General features: G+C 40.8%; 1 protein-coding gene across 1 annotated transcript in view; it reads left to right on the top strand.

The window, feature by feature from the left end:
- Positions 1-16,115, top strand: part of LOC124776420 (zinc finger protein 345-like) — a 197,846-nt gene that overhangs the window by 126,473 nt on the left and 55,258 nt on the right. The window contains exon 5 of the mRNA XM_047251415.1: positions 7,388-7,662. Within this exon, the coding sequence (XP_047107371.1) occupies positions 7,388-7,662 (275 nt within the window). The remainder of the gene's footprint in view (positions 1-7,387; positions 7,663-16,115) is intronic.

A 16,115-nucleotide genomic window follows, 5' to 3' on the forward strand; every position in this document is an offset into this window, starting at 1 on the left:
CAAATTTTTCTTTTGTTTCCTTTACTGCTTGCTCAATATACAGATTGAATAACATCGGGGAGAGGCTACAACCCTGTCTCACTCCTTTCCCAACCACTGCTTCCCGTTCATGCCCCTCGACTCTTATAACTGCCATCTGATTTCTGTACAAATTGTAAATAGCCTTTCGCTCCCTGTATTTTATACCTGCCACCTTCAGAATTTGAAAGAGAGTATTCCAGTTAACATTGTCAAAAGCTTTCTCTAAGTCTACAAATGCTAGAAACGTAGGTTTGCCTTTTCTTAATCTTTCTTCTAAGCTAAGTCGTAAGGTTAGTATTGCCTCACGTGTTCCAACATTTCTACGGAATCCAAACTGATCTTCCCCGAGGTCCGTTTCTACCAGTTTTTCCATTCGTCTGTAAAGAATTTGCGTTAGTATTTTGCAGCTGTGACTTATTAAACTGATAGTTTGGTAATTTTCACATCTGTCAACACCTGCTTTCTTTGGGATTGGAATTATTATATTCTTCTTGAAGTCTGAGGGTATTTCGCCTGTCTCATACATCTTGCTCACCAGATGGTAGAGTTTTGTCATGACTGGCTCTCCCAAGGCCATCAGTAGTTCTAATGGAATGTTGTCTACACCCGGGGCCTTGTTTTGACTCAGGTCTTTCAGTGCTCTGTCAAACTCTTCACGCAGTATCTTATCTCCCATTTCGTCTTCATCTACATCCTCTTCCATTTCCATAATATTGTCCTCAAGTACATCGCCCTTATATAAACCCTCTATATACTCCTTCCACCTTTCTGCCTTCCCTTCTTTGCTTAGAACTGGGTTGCCATCTGAGCCCTTGATATTCATACAAGTGGTTCTCTTCTCTCCAAAGATCTCTTTAATTTTCCTGTAGGCAGTATCTATCTTACCCCTAGTGAGACAAGCCTCTTATTTTACCTGATAACGACGTCCTCTTGAGTAGTCCCCGCCCGGAGATCCGAATGGGGGACTATTTTACCTCCGGAATATTTTACCCAAGAGGACGCCATCATCATTTAATCATACAGTAAAGCTGCATGTCCTCAGGAAAAATTACGGCTGTAGTTTCCCCTTGCTTTCAGTCGTTTGCAGTACCAGCACAGCAAGGCCGTTTTGGTTAATGTTACAAGGCCAGATCAGTCAATCATCCAGACTGTTGCCCCTGCAACTACTGAAAAGTCTGCTGCCCCTCTTCAGTAACCACATGTTTGTCTGACCTCTCAACAGATACCCCTCCGTTGTGGTTGCACCTACGGTACGGCCATCTGTATCGCTGAGGCACGCAAGCCTCCCCACCAATGGCAAGGTCCATGGTTCATGGGGGTTCTGCATATGAAACATTATAGTTCTGGCTCTGAAAATTGCACCTGCAAATCAGCAGCCCATGCTTCATACGACTGTCCACATTGCTTACAACACTGGTGAAACTGGAAAGTATCCATAGCCAGGTACATCTGCTGACTAGTATTTGGTTAACAGAGCACACAGATCATTGAAAGACAAATCACAAGGGTCCAAGAATGCTTTCAGTTTCTCCACTACCTTGTATCAACAGTGGAATTGAAAACAAGAGAGTTAGACATCTCAAATCTCTGCAGACTTGTTGTCTGCAATGAATGGTGGTAGTGGGGGCAAAGCCATGGCCACCGACTGGTGTGGTTGTTTCCACTGAAACATGAGCTGGAGAGGAGTGGCATGCTGCTCTGTGCAGCTGCTCTTGAGCAGCAAACTGTTTCTTCTGCTGCTGCAATGACAGCTGTTGCAGTCAGAGTTGGGGTCTGTAACATAGGAATTGGAGGCAAACACATCATCATAAACATGAGAGGGTAAGAACTCATTGCCACTAAAGTGTGTGCAGCAGGTACGAAAGCATAATCCCGAAAGAAAGCCAAGGTTGTCATGAGTGGAGCACTGAACAAACACCGATTACGAAAGCCAGTAAGTCACAATCCAAAGCAGAGTCAGTTTTCTAATAGCACCTTGGTGAGAGTTGAAAAAGTTCATATGGTGTGGTAGGTTGCAATAGGGCTCACTCATGTGACCCAGCAATGGCAGCCCTGCTGGTACCTGACATAGGGTAACTGCTGTTCTTCTGACCCCTGTTCAATAATGTTGGCTGGTGAGGATATTAAATTTTTATTATTCGTTGTACTCAGCAAATACAAACTATTTTTATACAGGTGACATTTTTTGTCTCTAATCTTTTCATTTTAGTTGTATAACTTCATCTTTATTTCACAAAGTTTTTTTTCTGTTTTTGTCGAGATAGTTATTTTTTTTTATTTTTTTCATGTGTCTGTTGCCTCATTTTATTTGATGGCAGCTCTAAACTCACTCACTCTATTGCAGGTCATAATACTCATAGTGTGAGAAGGAGGGTGGGGTGTTTCAGTGAGTTTATTAAGTAATATTTCAGGTAATTTTTTATGCAATTTCTCATAACACCTATGTTACTATAAAATGATACATTTACATCCATACTCTGCAAACCACAATGAAATGCTCGGCAGAGGCTATATCCCATTGTACCAGTTATTAGGGTTTCTTTCTGTTCCATTCACACATGGAGCACAGGAAGAATGATAGTTTGAATGCCTCTGTGCATGCTATAATTATTCTAATCTTGTCCTCATGATCCCTATGTGAGCAATATGTAGGGGGTTGTAGTATTTTCCTAGAGTCATCATTTAAAGCCATTTCTTGAAATTTTGTTAGTAGAATTTTTCGAGACAGTTTACATCTGTCTTCAAGAGTTTGACAATTCAGCTTCTTCAGCATCTCTTGAAGACACTCCCACAGGTCAGCCAAACCTGTGAACATTTGTGCTGCCCTTCTCTGTGTATGTTAAGTATCCCCTATTAGTCCTATTTGGTATGGGTCCCACACACTTAAGAAATATTCTAGAACTGGTCACATGAGTGAGTGATTTGTAAGCAATCTCCTTTGTAGATTGATTGCACTTCCCTAGTATTCTACCAATAAACCAAAGTCTACCACCCGCTTTATCCACAATTGAGCCTATGTGATCATTCCATTTCATATCCTTATGAACTGTTACACTCAGGTATTTGTACGAGTTGACCAGTTCCAACTGTGACTCATTGAAATTACAATTATAGTATACTATGATTTTTTCCATTTTGTGAAATGCACAGTTTCATGTTTTTGAACATTTAAAACAAGTTGCCAATCTTTGGATCAGTTTATAATCTTATCAAGATCTGACTGTGTATTTATACAGCATCTCTCAGACAGTAATACATTATAGAGAACTGCATGCCAAAAGTCTGAGATGATTATTAATGTTGTGCATGAAGTCATTAATGTACAACATGAACAGCAAGGTCCCCAACACACTTCCCTGTGGCACACCTGAAGTTACTTCTACATCTGATGATGATTGAACATTTGACAATAAGCGTAGGTGTGTCACTGAGTCAAATACTTTTCAGAAATCAAGAAATACTGCCCCTACTGGACTGCCTTGATCCAAAGCTTTCAGTATGTTATCTTAGAAAAGTTTGAGTTGGATTTCACATGAATGTTTTTGGGATCCATGCTGATTGGTGTGAAGGAGGCCATTCTATTCAAGATACTTCATTATGTTTGAGCTCAAACTATGTTCTAAGATTCTACAACAAATCGGTGTCAAAGATATTGGACGGTAGTTTTGTTGCTCACTTCTACGACCCTTCATGTTGATGGGTGTTACCTGTGCTTTCCTCCAACTACTGGGCACTCGACTGCAAATTCAGTATAGTGTCTGACAGGCATTCCCTTGTTCCATTTTAACAATTTCAGCTGTTCCTCAACAACACTGATGCTTATACTTGTTTCATTCATCTTTTCAATGGTACAAGAATTAAATTGGGCAAGTCACCTGAGTTTTCCTTTGCAAAAATGGGGATTCGAAAGCAGACTTAAGAATTTCAGAGGAAGAAAAGGACCTGATATAGTAGTCAAATGACAAGCTAACATCCAGGTAAGATCTACACAGAGTAATTAAGAACCACAGCAGCATAATATGTTTACAGTAAGCAAATTAAACATTAGCCATGTTGTGTGGAAGCAGAAGAGTATATTTAAGAGATACCATGTAAGAAAGCTCAATAATTAGGTCTGGGTTCTAAATAGAGTAGGAATAAGTTATCTTAGAGACGTATGTGTTTAATATTAAAGAGGATACTGTACCATTATGTAAAAATGGTGTTATGAGTAGGGTAGGTGTACCAAAGAAAAGAGGATTTACACCTAAAGGAAGGAGACTGGAGATATATTTAGGGCCTATTGTTGTGAAAACTGGGTAGTTATTAGGGGATAACCTTCTGAGGAAGGAGGTGTAGTTGATGATTTCTACAGAGGTAGAATACTGTTGTAATTTATCAGACTTTCCTAACACTGTGTTGATATCTTGCGATACCTTAGGTTTCTTAGAATACTGTTGGTTTTGAGGCTTACTCCAAAGCTGCGTAACAGAGGGACCTACCTTTTTGTACTGGTCTTATTTATATACTGTTTTAATAATATACTGATTTGCTTTGTGTGCCGTTGATATTGTAGGTAGTAAGGAGTAAAGAAGTGTACGATGGAAGGCAACAAAAAGTTGTTAAAGTGAAATATGAAATGTCTGATAAGAAATATGATCAACATTAAGATATTGTTGGGTATATCCAATGACCTAACATGTAAGCATATTATGCAAGTATACCTTGGCACATTTTGTATGGGTTTTGCATACCTTTCAAATGGGTGGTAATAACAGTGTTTGCTATGAGTTTTGTATTTGCAACCTGTTAAATAAATCTCATGATTGGGTTTGTACACATTTCTTAGGGGACATTAGCTCAAGTTAGTATGAGTGGGATAAACATTTACCTATGCACAGTTCCAAGTTTCTTAGGTACTCTGGTCAATTTAGAGACGGAACTTGCTATTTCAAAGTATTATGGTGTTAGAACAAATTTTTGGGGCCTGTGGACGTGAAGCCAGTGGCGTCTGTTCTGTAGGATTGGCAAACATCTTTTTCCTCCATCCCATAAGTGAAGTACCTATCAGGCAGGGTTCCTTGGGCTGGGGAATTGGGTGAGTATTCGTACTGAGTGTCTGTTGTCTTTCTTTTTTCTATTATGTAGTAGATAATGAGAATTGATTAAATCTTCCAGATTCCAGAACAAGAATAGGAGTAGTGATGAAGGATCCATATTAAGAATAACTACATCATTTGTCTGAATAGTACTCAAGGAGCAAGAGATTATAAGTGGAGAGCCATGACGTTCACAGTCTGAATGTATAAACATTATTTCAGACATAGGAAACAACTGGATCTCAGTAACATAATAATTGCAAATATCATTGCATTTCCCAAAACAGATGTGCATTGCACTGTTTCTGATATTAAACGTGTGTGAAAAGAGTTGTGCACAATTTGTTTCCAGGTTTTTGGTTGGTGTCAAGTGACTGATTTATTTTTAAATGAAAGTTATTGCTTCTGTGATTTGCAAAAATTATTAAACTTGGATATCTGCGTATAATCAGAAAGTCAAAAAGCAGGGTTCCAGAGGCAAATCTGGCTTAGCAATGACAAAAAGAAAAGAAGCATGAATAGGCTACTCAGAAGTAAAAGGCATTGTTCCAGAGGCAAATCTGGCTTAGCAATGACAAAAAGAAAAGAAGCATGAATAGGCTACTCAGAAGTAAAAGGCATTCTTGTTGTCCTTTTTTTTTTATTGTAGAGTCATTCATATGGAGTTCACATTAAATGGACAAAAAACAAATACAGCATTTTCTTTTCATGTACTCAAGTAACTCGAGAGAAAGTGTCACAGGTGCCTGTTTTAAATTGCAGCATGTGTAAATGCTTCACCAAGATGATGCATTGATCCATACTGCATTGAAGGTTAGAGAGTTTTTAGCTAAAAAGAAAATTCCAGTGCTTTTCTGTTCACCGTATAGCCCAGACACAGCCTTATGTGACTTCGTTTTGTTTAATCTTTTTAAACTTGAATTATAAGCAAACTATTTTGGGATCATTACAGACATACCAGCTAAATTGACAAAAAGAACTCTATCCGAACAAGCATTGGAAAATATAATGGTGCTGTGTCATCCTCAGCTGATAGGCCTCACTGGATGCAGATATGGAAGGGCATGGGGTCAGCATTCTGCTCTCCTGGCTATTATCAGCTTTCATGACCAAAGCTGCTACTTCTCAATCACGAAGCTCCTCAATTGGCCATATAAGGGCTGAGGGCACCCCACTTGCCAACAGCTTGCTGCTGGCCTGGATGGTCACCCATCCAAGTCCTGACAGCAATTAACTTCGTTGATCTGACAGGAACCAGTGTTACCACTGCACCGAGGCTGTTGGTACAAACAAACATGCAAGCAGCTACAACAAATACTTTGACAGTTTCTTGATTAAAGTCTTTCTGAACTGGAGAGGGGGGTATTGGATGTGATGCAGACACTTTGGTGACTGGAATAAATTTTCGATCTGCAGTGCAATGTGCACTGATTTGAAACTTCCTGACAGATAAAAACTGTGTGCTGGGCCGGGATTGAACCTGGGACATATGTGTATTGGAGGTCATGAGTTTTTCTTGGATAGCTAAGTAGGCAGAGCTCTTGCCTGCAAAAGGTGAAGGTTCCTCGTTCAAGTCCCAGTCTGACATCTGACAGGAAGTTTCACTTCTTTGCAAAGTGAAAATTCGTTATAGAAACAATACCCCAGTGTGTGGCTAAGCCATGCCTCTGCAGTATCCTTTCTTCTAGGAGAGCGAGTTCCACAATGTAGGCAGAACTTCTGTTAAGTTTGGAAGGAGATGAGGTACTGTTGGAAGTAGGCTGTGAGGACTGATCTTGAGCTGTGCTTGAATAGTGTGGTGTTAGGGCAAGGGCCCAGGTCTGAGTTTAGGCCTGGCACTGTTTCTGCCTGTCAGGAAATTTCTAAGGAGACTATTTTGGAAACTACTAAGTGTGTATGGACACCATTTCAATCAAATAATTTTATCAGACTTTTTTTTTGCAGGATCTCCTTTTTGGGGAGATATTGTGTATTGGATTTCATCTGTTTGGCAGCTGATCAATGTCCACAATATAGGATGTGTACAAAAACAATCAGGCAACATGTTTCATTTATTTAAGAATGGTCTTTTGTTTTATCAATGGAGTAATGATGGCTATAATGGCGTTATGAAGCTTTAGATAGCCAATTATGTATGTAGATTATACTTTGCATCTGCTGCTGCTACTGCTGCTGCTGCTGCTGCTGCTGCTGTTGGTGATGTGATGGCAAGCAAATAATGATATACTTATATCATTTTTTGTCAGAAGTAGGTCACGTTTATTTGTTTTCTTTTCCTATTGTTTCAGGCTCCACTTGCACTTCCTGGCACAAATCTGTATGGACCTCCACCACCACAGTCATTACAGTGCCGTGTCTGCCGCACAGAATTTTCATCAGAGGAGCAGATGGCAGCTCACCATATTCCAGATAAACCATTGTCATGTTCACTTTGTGGTAGACAGTTCTGTGAGCAACGGGTACTCCGCATCCACCGAAGACGCTGCCATCCTCATGGTGTTCCAGCACAGAGAAAGTCGTACCTCTGTCCCCAGTGTGGAAGGGTCTTTGGTGATCGTGGTCGGTGAGTGGTATAAAGCACATTGTTTGTGAAGCTTAGTGATATGATGGCATACTGCTGATAATCAAGTAATTTTATTTTTGTCTTGTGGTAGGCATTCACTGCAAGACATTCATTTCTCGCTTTCCTCTTTAAGACATTCATTTCTCGCTTTCCTCTTGTCTAGTGCTAACATCATGCGTGTATTTATCCTTTTTGTTGCCAGTCAGTAAAGGCACGCACTGCTTCCGTTCCATGTCGTTCATTATTCAATAAGTCTTGTAAGTTGTTGTGTTATTCCACAGAAATTCTTCATTATCTCTTTGTATTTTTCGATTGGCGCTCTTGAAAGGCTTTGATAAGACTTCTTCAACAACTGTCTTATAAGTGCTGTTTGGAAAAGCTCAACACTACCTTTCTAATTTTATTTTATTTTTATTTTTTTATTATTTGTGTGTGTGTGAGGGCCCACAGCCTCAGTTTGTATTGAGAATGAAATCTGAGTAGGCTGAACTCCTTTTATTATCAGCGCAATTGGTTTATTTCAACAGTGGGTCATTTTCAAGCAAATATCTTTTAACTTCCAGTTTCATTTCTGCGTGTACACACAGAAGTACAATGTGTTGTGGGTTGGCAGGAGAGCCAACACCAGTTATGAGAGGAAGCCGAAAGGCACGCGTTTTAGCTCACACAGGCTGGCGTGAGGTCTGGAACAGGACAAGGAAATTAGACTTAGCAAAAAACGTAGTTGCTGCTGGAATACTTAACTTTAATCCATAAATGATGAACATCGCTCTTGATGGTACATTATTCATAATCTCAATAGTAACTGGCAATGGCACCTTGCTAGGTCGTAGCAAATGACGTAGCTGAAGGCTATGCTAACTATCGTCTCGGCAAATGAGAGCGTATTTTGTCAGTGGACCATCGCTTGCAAAGTTGGTTGAACAACTGGGGCGAGTGCTAGGAAGTCTCTCTAGACCTGCCGTGTGGCGGCACTCGGTCTGCAATCACTGATAGTGGCGACACGTGGGTCCGACGTATACTAACGGACCGCGGCCGATTTAAAGGCTACCACCTAGCAAGTGTGGTGTCTGGCGGTGACACCACACAATGTATACCTGTCCATGTGTACTGTTGATCTACTGCAATATGAAATGAATCTGCAAGCTTAAGATACATGCTTGAAAATGACCCACAGTTGAAATTGGACAATTGCACAGATAATAAAAAGAATACAGCCTACTTGGACCATGTTTCCATTCTCAAACCATTTCTTATTACTGTTAACTTGTTTCACATTAGTGAAATGGATATTGACAGTAACCATACCTATCATCAAAAGTATATGCTATAGCAAGAACAAACACAATTTATGGAATATAGTACTTTGTAGAGAAACACATAAGATACCATGAAGAACAGGTTGTGCGTAGCACTGAACACATTGACTGGACAACAGTAAAACATGTTACAGAATAGGCTGAGCTCTCATTTGCAATCACTTAAGTAATACTGTTCTTTGGCAGCTCGCAGGAGTGGAGTCAACCCAGGTAACTTCTGTAAGTGGGCCTGTGAACTGTATGGTTGCATGATCTCTGAAATCATGCACCTCATGAGTGAAGCTACATCACCTCTCCCATCCAGGTTTAGGAAAACCACATACATAAAAACACTTTTGTGCCCCAATGGAGTGAAACGGTAAGAACTCAAAAAATGGTTGAAAGCAGCTTCAGGGGGAGCTTTAAACATCCAAACTACGCGTTCGGCCTCACCGTTTGATTTAGGATGAAACGGGGGAACTGTGAGATGGTGAACACCAGTAGCCTGACAGAAAGATGCAAATTGTCAACAAACAAACTGGTGACTGTTACCAGTAACTACGGTATACAGAAGTCCCTCAATTGCAAGAATCTTAGACAGGGCTGAAATAGTGACCACCGTGGACGCAGACAGACAAGTAGGGAAACTTGGAATAGGTATCTGTTACAATGAGCCAATACTGATTCAAGAAGGGCCCAGCAAAATGGACATGTAGATGTTCCCATAGACATTGCTTTGTTGGCCAGGAGAAAAAAAGACATCCACAGAGCCTCGTGTTGCTGAATACAGTGAGTGCAAGCAATGATAAGCTGCACAATGTCCGCACCTATGCCCGATCAATACACATGCTGGTGGGCCAAAGCTTTGGTGCGAGAAGTCAGACACACAGAAGCCACAGTACATTATAGTGTAAGGAAGTGGGATTCACTACTTAGGCAGCAGAGTCCTCTATTGCTAAGAAAAGAATCCCATCAAACACAGAAAGGTGGAGCTGGAGGGAGAAGTAATTATGCAATCTGAGGCACGGCCCGGGGATTTTACTGGAGAACCAGGCTGCACAATATAGAGGACCTGACTAAGTACAGGATCCGTGGTGAGTGCCGATGCTATTGTGGCGCTAGTGATGGTAAACCATTGACCACAGTCTGGTTCTCAGTATCTAAATAGAAACAATGCGACTCATTGTGGTTTAACACTGGGTCTGGCCTGATTGGAAGGCGAGATAAGGCATCAGCATTGGCATGTTGCATCGTCGGCTGGTAACGGATCTGATAATGATAAAGGGAGAGGAAGAGAGTTCATCACTGGAGAAAATGTGCTACCTTGCTTAACATGGAAGCTGAAGGGTTAAAAAGAGCAACTAACAGCTTGTAATCTGTGATTAAATGGAACTTAAAACCATACAAGAAGATATGAAATTTCTTGAGAGTGAACCAGTCGCTAAAGCCTCCTGTTCGATCTGAGAATGCTGCTGCTAAGTGGAAGTTACCGTATTTACTCGAATCTAAGCCTCACTCAAATCTAAACCGCACCTGAAAAATGATACTCGAAATCAAGGGAAAAGAATTTCCCGCACCTGAAATTTGAGACTCGAAATTCAGGGGGGGAGAAAAGTTTTAGACCGCACCTCAAAATCGAAACAAAGTTGGTCCATTGTAACATGAGACACAATTTAAGTCAAATGGATGAAGATACAGCTACAGTAGTTTGGTTTGAGTATAATCTTAACAGTTAAGCTTTACCAAGTAGCCATTGCTATGTGTCAGGTGCTCCATCTGTGTTTATAGGTGTACCCATCCTTTTTCAGGTGCTTTGTCTGGTTTGAATCGATTACTTATTTTGCTTTGATGTTATAAGTGCCTTTGTCTTTGTTATAGGTGTTTACGTCACTCTAAGCTGAAAATGCATTATTGTACTGTGTCATGCATTGTTTGTCGCATTCTGATAATGAGTGTTTACAACCTGTCGCGCTGGCCGGACTGGCCGAGCGGTTCTAGGCGCTGCAGTCTGGAGCCGCGCGACCGCTACGGTCGCAGGTTCGAATCCTGCCTCGGGCATGGATGTGTGTGATGTCCTTAGGTTAGTTAGGTTTAAGTAGTTCTAAGTTCTAGGGGACTGATGACCTCGGAAGTTAAGTCCCATAGTGCTCAGAGCCAACCTGTCGCCGCTCGCGGCATGACTTGCTTTTGTGCACGCTACTGCCACTTACAATAAAAAAAGGAGGGGAATTGTGTCATAAGCGAAACAATGGCAAGAGACTGCTATTTGTTGTTACTTAAACTGCTACTTTCTTTGATAATGATCAACAAGAACCAAATAGATGATGTTCTGAACGCGAGTTTAGCGAAAATTTTTCTCTGTTTGAAAATCTTTGCAGGCGCCTCTTTAGTACATTACATTCTGCACAGAAGTTAGAGTTATCTTAGATTTAAAAGTCTGGTCAGTTGCTGTGCTTCATTTCTGACTGTATCACTATTCAGCATAAGAATAATACAAATATAAACATGACCTGATATGTATATTCTTCTGCATTTGCTGTTGTCTCTCTTTAGTTTTTTAGTTTATTAAGCAGACAGGATGTAAATGAGATAGCAACAAACGCGAAAGAATACATGGCATAATAAATAAGATTCTTCTACCTTTTCTTTTAATTTATTTACTGGCGCAGATGTTTTGGCACCAATATTTATCTTTGTGCCTGCAAAGCTTGTCTGTGTAGCGGTACATATAATCTACGGCAGAAGTTAGTTGTGGCAGCACCTACCAACATTTTTAGAACTTCCGCTTACTTTGCACTCGATTCTAAGCCGCAGGCGGTTTTTTGGATTACAAAAACCGGAAAAGTGCGGCTTAGATTCGAGTAAATACGGTAAAGTCTTTCTAGCATAAGCAGTGAGTCTTTCAGACCTGTTCGTGTATTCGTGTGTCAATAACACACAAAGACTGTGCTGAGAGGCACCTGTAGCCAACATGAGATGCTGACTCGACTGAAAAATGGCCAGACACGGGGCAGATTGAAGCTTAGATTTGAGCAAAGCAAATGCTTGGTCACAAGCCAGGGACCAGAAAAAGGCAGATTTTTACGCAAAAGCGCGTGCAGTGGCTGAACAACAGTGGATGCACCCGGTAAAAACTTATGATAGTACACAACTTTACTTAGAAACATGTACAGTTTATTTAGAAACACTTGAAGTTCCTTTACAGAGGTCAGCTGCGACAAAGCTGCAATTGCATCTACATGTTGATGCAACAGGTTGAGAAAGCTCAACACTTAGGTACTCTGCTGACAGCTGAAAAAATAAAGATATGGCAGGATTACACTTGAGAACTGCAGACAGCAAAACAGGGAACAACTATCAGAGATTGCTAAGATGCTCTTTAGAGGAAGAATCTGAAAGAACATATTGTTGGCGTAATTGATGCAGCCAGGTAGAGAGGCTGTCAGCTGTTTTATAAAAGTTGAAAAATTGCGGGCATGTGTTGATATTGGTATTGGCATAAAGGTGTATTGACAACTAGAAGGCACCTAGTGGCCTCATCCAATAGGAACTGCAGATATACTTCTGACAAATCAGTCTTGGGAAAGTAGTGCCCACCTGACAATTTTGTGAGAAACTTGTCAGGGTGGGGCAAAGGGTAGATATATATCACAGAGTGTACATTAATCGTGACACTGAAGTCGCCACAGAGACAAAACTTACCTGTTGGCTTTTTTAGAATGACCAGTGGTGTAACCCATTCACTTGAAGAAATAGGCCAATTGACATCGAGTGATGATAAATGGTCTAATTCGGCCTTGACAGAGTCGCGCAACGCGATAGGCACATTCCATGCCTGGAAAAAATGATGGCAGGCTGACACTATCTTGGTAATGTGGGCCTGAAAACCAGTGGCACAGCTGAGCCCAGGGGGAAAACAGAGACAAAAGCTCAGTGCAGAGGTACTCCAGTTGCTGATATGGAACTTGATCTTACACTATATTTACGTCATTGACAATGAAGAAACCAAAAGCATTAAACACTTCTAACACGAACAAGTGTGTGGTGTGGGTATGATCCGAAGGTGAGAGGGTGAACAATAGATCTGTAAGAGACAGGAGGATGGAATCTGCTGTTTATTGCAGCTAACCAACTTCCCTGAAACCTGTGTGAGGGAATGGGAGCTCAAGTCGACGTACATTTGTACATTTACTGTCCGCAGCTTGTGGTCTTACGGTAGCGTTCTCGCTTCCCGAGCACTGGGTACCGGGTTCGATTCCCTGCGGAGTCAGGTATTTTCTCTGCCTCAAGATGACTGGGTGTTGTGTGTCCTTCATCATCATTTCATTATCATTGACTCGCAAGTCACCGAAGTGGCGTCAACTAAAAAAGACTTGCAATACGGCGGATGAACTTCCCTGCATGGAGACTCCCGGCCAACAATGCCATACGATCATTTCATTTCATTTGTACATTTACTAAAGTCAGCGCAGCTCATGTGTCCGTAAGCATTTTTAGTGGTTTATTAGACACACGCATGTCAATAAACAATTTGTTTAGGAAACAGTCATTGTAGAGATGCAGTTTATGTTCATCAGTACTACTGTGTCGGCCACATCAGAAGAGAAGTTGCACACAGACACAAAGTGGCCGGTCTTTTGACACTTGCAAACCGCTCAATGCTTAGGGCTCACAGCATGTTGGACGAAGCAGTAGGAGCAAGGTGGAAGGGGGGGATGCAGCCGCTGCTGTGATGTGTCCTGTTGCTTGTGTGACCACAACCACCACTGCTGCATGCAATGCTGAGTCAAAGGTTGTACTACTGCAGTGCCTTCCTTGTCATCCTGAACACTTGCAGCATGCCTAACACAGGTGACTGAGCAACTTCTGATACCTCCCCCCCCCCCCCCCCCCCCCCCCCCTGAAACAATTTGATTGTGTGCAGCCTGTGACACTTCAAAGAGCTGTGTTATTTTGAGCACATTCATAAGTATTGGACTCTAACATTGAAATGCTTTTTCGTGGACTTCCCTATTGAAGGCCAGACGAATAATACCATCACTCACCATGTGATTAGTGTAGGGTTCGTATGGGTACTAGTGACAAATTTACAATGACGGCTCAACCCGTATAATTCTGCAGCCCAGGCTCTGTAAGATTGCTTTGGGCATTTCTGACAAAGGTAAAATTCGACACGCATTGCAATGGCATCCTTTCTGTCACAGTAATAGGTTGATACAAGGTTACACATTTCATCAAATGATAAGTTGGCTGGTTCTTGCAAAGGTGCAAGTTGGCACAACTGATAAATGCTCAACCCAGGTTTGCATCATCCACACAAAAAATCTGGAAATGTTGGCATAAGAGTGTCTCATAGCAGTTCCAATCTACAACTGATTCATCATATACCGGAAAGGACGACGGTTGCACTTGTGATGAAACAAGCTGGGATCTCTTTACTTCCTGTCTTGTTTTGCCATCTGCCTCCTTAAATTCATTTCATTTTCATTTTTGCCTGATTATTGTTAACATGCTGGAGCATAATCTGTATTTCCATAAAAGAGAAAAGTTGGCCCTCAGTCTTAAGGAATATAACACTAGGTCTAATTTTATGCTTAGTTTTGTGTATGTAATTAATTCCCTAATTTATTTTGACCATTCCTAGTTAATATCTTTTGCTACAGATCATTATAAGGGTGAAATCAGTAACTGTTTGTGACTTAGATTCTGTTGTTGACTTATAAACAAATATAAATTCTGTACTAATTATAAACATTTGGAAGAAGAACTACTAGGATTCTTAAAGTATTTATTTGGCTCTATTCAAAAACATATTAGCAAAGTCAGCCCTTAATTAATTAATAATTACCATGTTTGTCAAAAGTATTGTTTGTATAACTATATCTGTTAATTTAATTATTTAAACAAATAATTCGGCACAACCTTTGTGGTAGAAGGAACTGTTAAAAAGAAAGAATTTTTCTATGTAGTCAGTTAATTGAATGAGTTATGTTTTAATTGTAATTTCAATACTTAAACATCGAACAATGTATAGTTTCAGTGCCTGTTATTGTGAGGATATGTAAAGGACCGATTTTTGGTCCGTGGCCGATTTTCAGATGTGAAATGTATTGGTTAGATTAACAACAATGCGGCAACTTAACAGTGGAATAAGTGTAATACAAATAGGCCGTATGTTAGAAGAATTAATGACAATGTCTGTTTAATTTATTTCAAAAATAATGTCGCAGGTACCGTATTATTCTGCCAGAACTGTGAACTGTGTGGTTAGATTTTTACTGCTCATAGACGTTCAACAGCAAACTATTGTAGCAGGATGCTGATGTTGCCTGCAACCTATTAAAGAGGCTTATCAACATTTACCAACTGGCCATATAATTGTGTAATATTGGGGGGTTGTAACAGTGAAAGTAAAGGACTGTGAAACGCAATTGTGCAACTGTCGGCTACATCATTTATTGTAGTCAGTGTTTAACTTCCACCCTCCCCCCCTCCCATTTTTCAGCCAGTATAACAAAGCAGTATGTCTACACTGAGGGCTGTCAATGAAGAAATAAAGCAGGTGAATGTCACACACTGATGGGAGAGTAACCTGTCATGAACACGCAGATGCCATTTGGTTTAGAGCGGTGGCGAGAGCCTGCTGTTGTTCCGCGGAAGCTTGCTGTTGCGCAGTGATACATTGGAGTATTTCTTCCACCGAGATGTTTGTCAGAGTAGAGTCTTGCACTGCAAGGAAGCAGGAGAGAGGATAATGTTATGGGTGGCTGATTTCCTCTTTCTACAACACAAATGCACATGTGTATTAATATGGTTCTTGATTTACATGAACTATAACATTTACTTCAATTGAATAGAGTCCATGTTTTGTGGTACAAGCTCATCCGTAATAGTCCTCTTGCAGATTGATGTAAAGTACAATTCTAGTTAAGTAAACTAGTCCCACTACAGTCACTAATCTGGCCGCTATGTATTGTCCTACCCTGTGACGAACTAAACCCCCATCTGCGAGTATACTGACAGATGTCAAACTGGATGATTGAGTGAGTTAGTTAGTAAGTGAGGCCCTCCAGTCGGCGACAGTAGGCTAAATACATGCTGTTGAGAGGGTGTTGGTGGCGTGTTGCTTGTGGGTGTGTCTCTGGCCTCTCTCGT

The sequence above is a fragment of the Schistocerca piceifrons genome, chromosome 2 (genome assembly GCF_021461385.2).
Source record: "Schistocerca piceifrons isolate TAMUIC-IGC-003096 chromosome 2, iqSchPice1.1, whole genome shotgun sequence".
Classification (NCBI taxonomy): Eukaryota; Metazoa; Arthropoda; class Insecta; order Orthoptera; family Acrididae; genus Schistocerca; species Schistocerca piceifrons.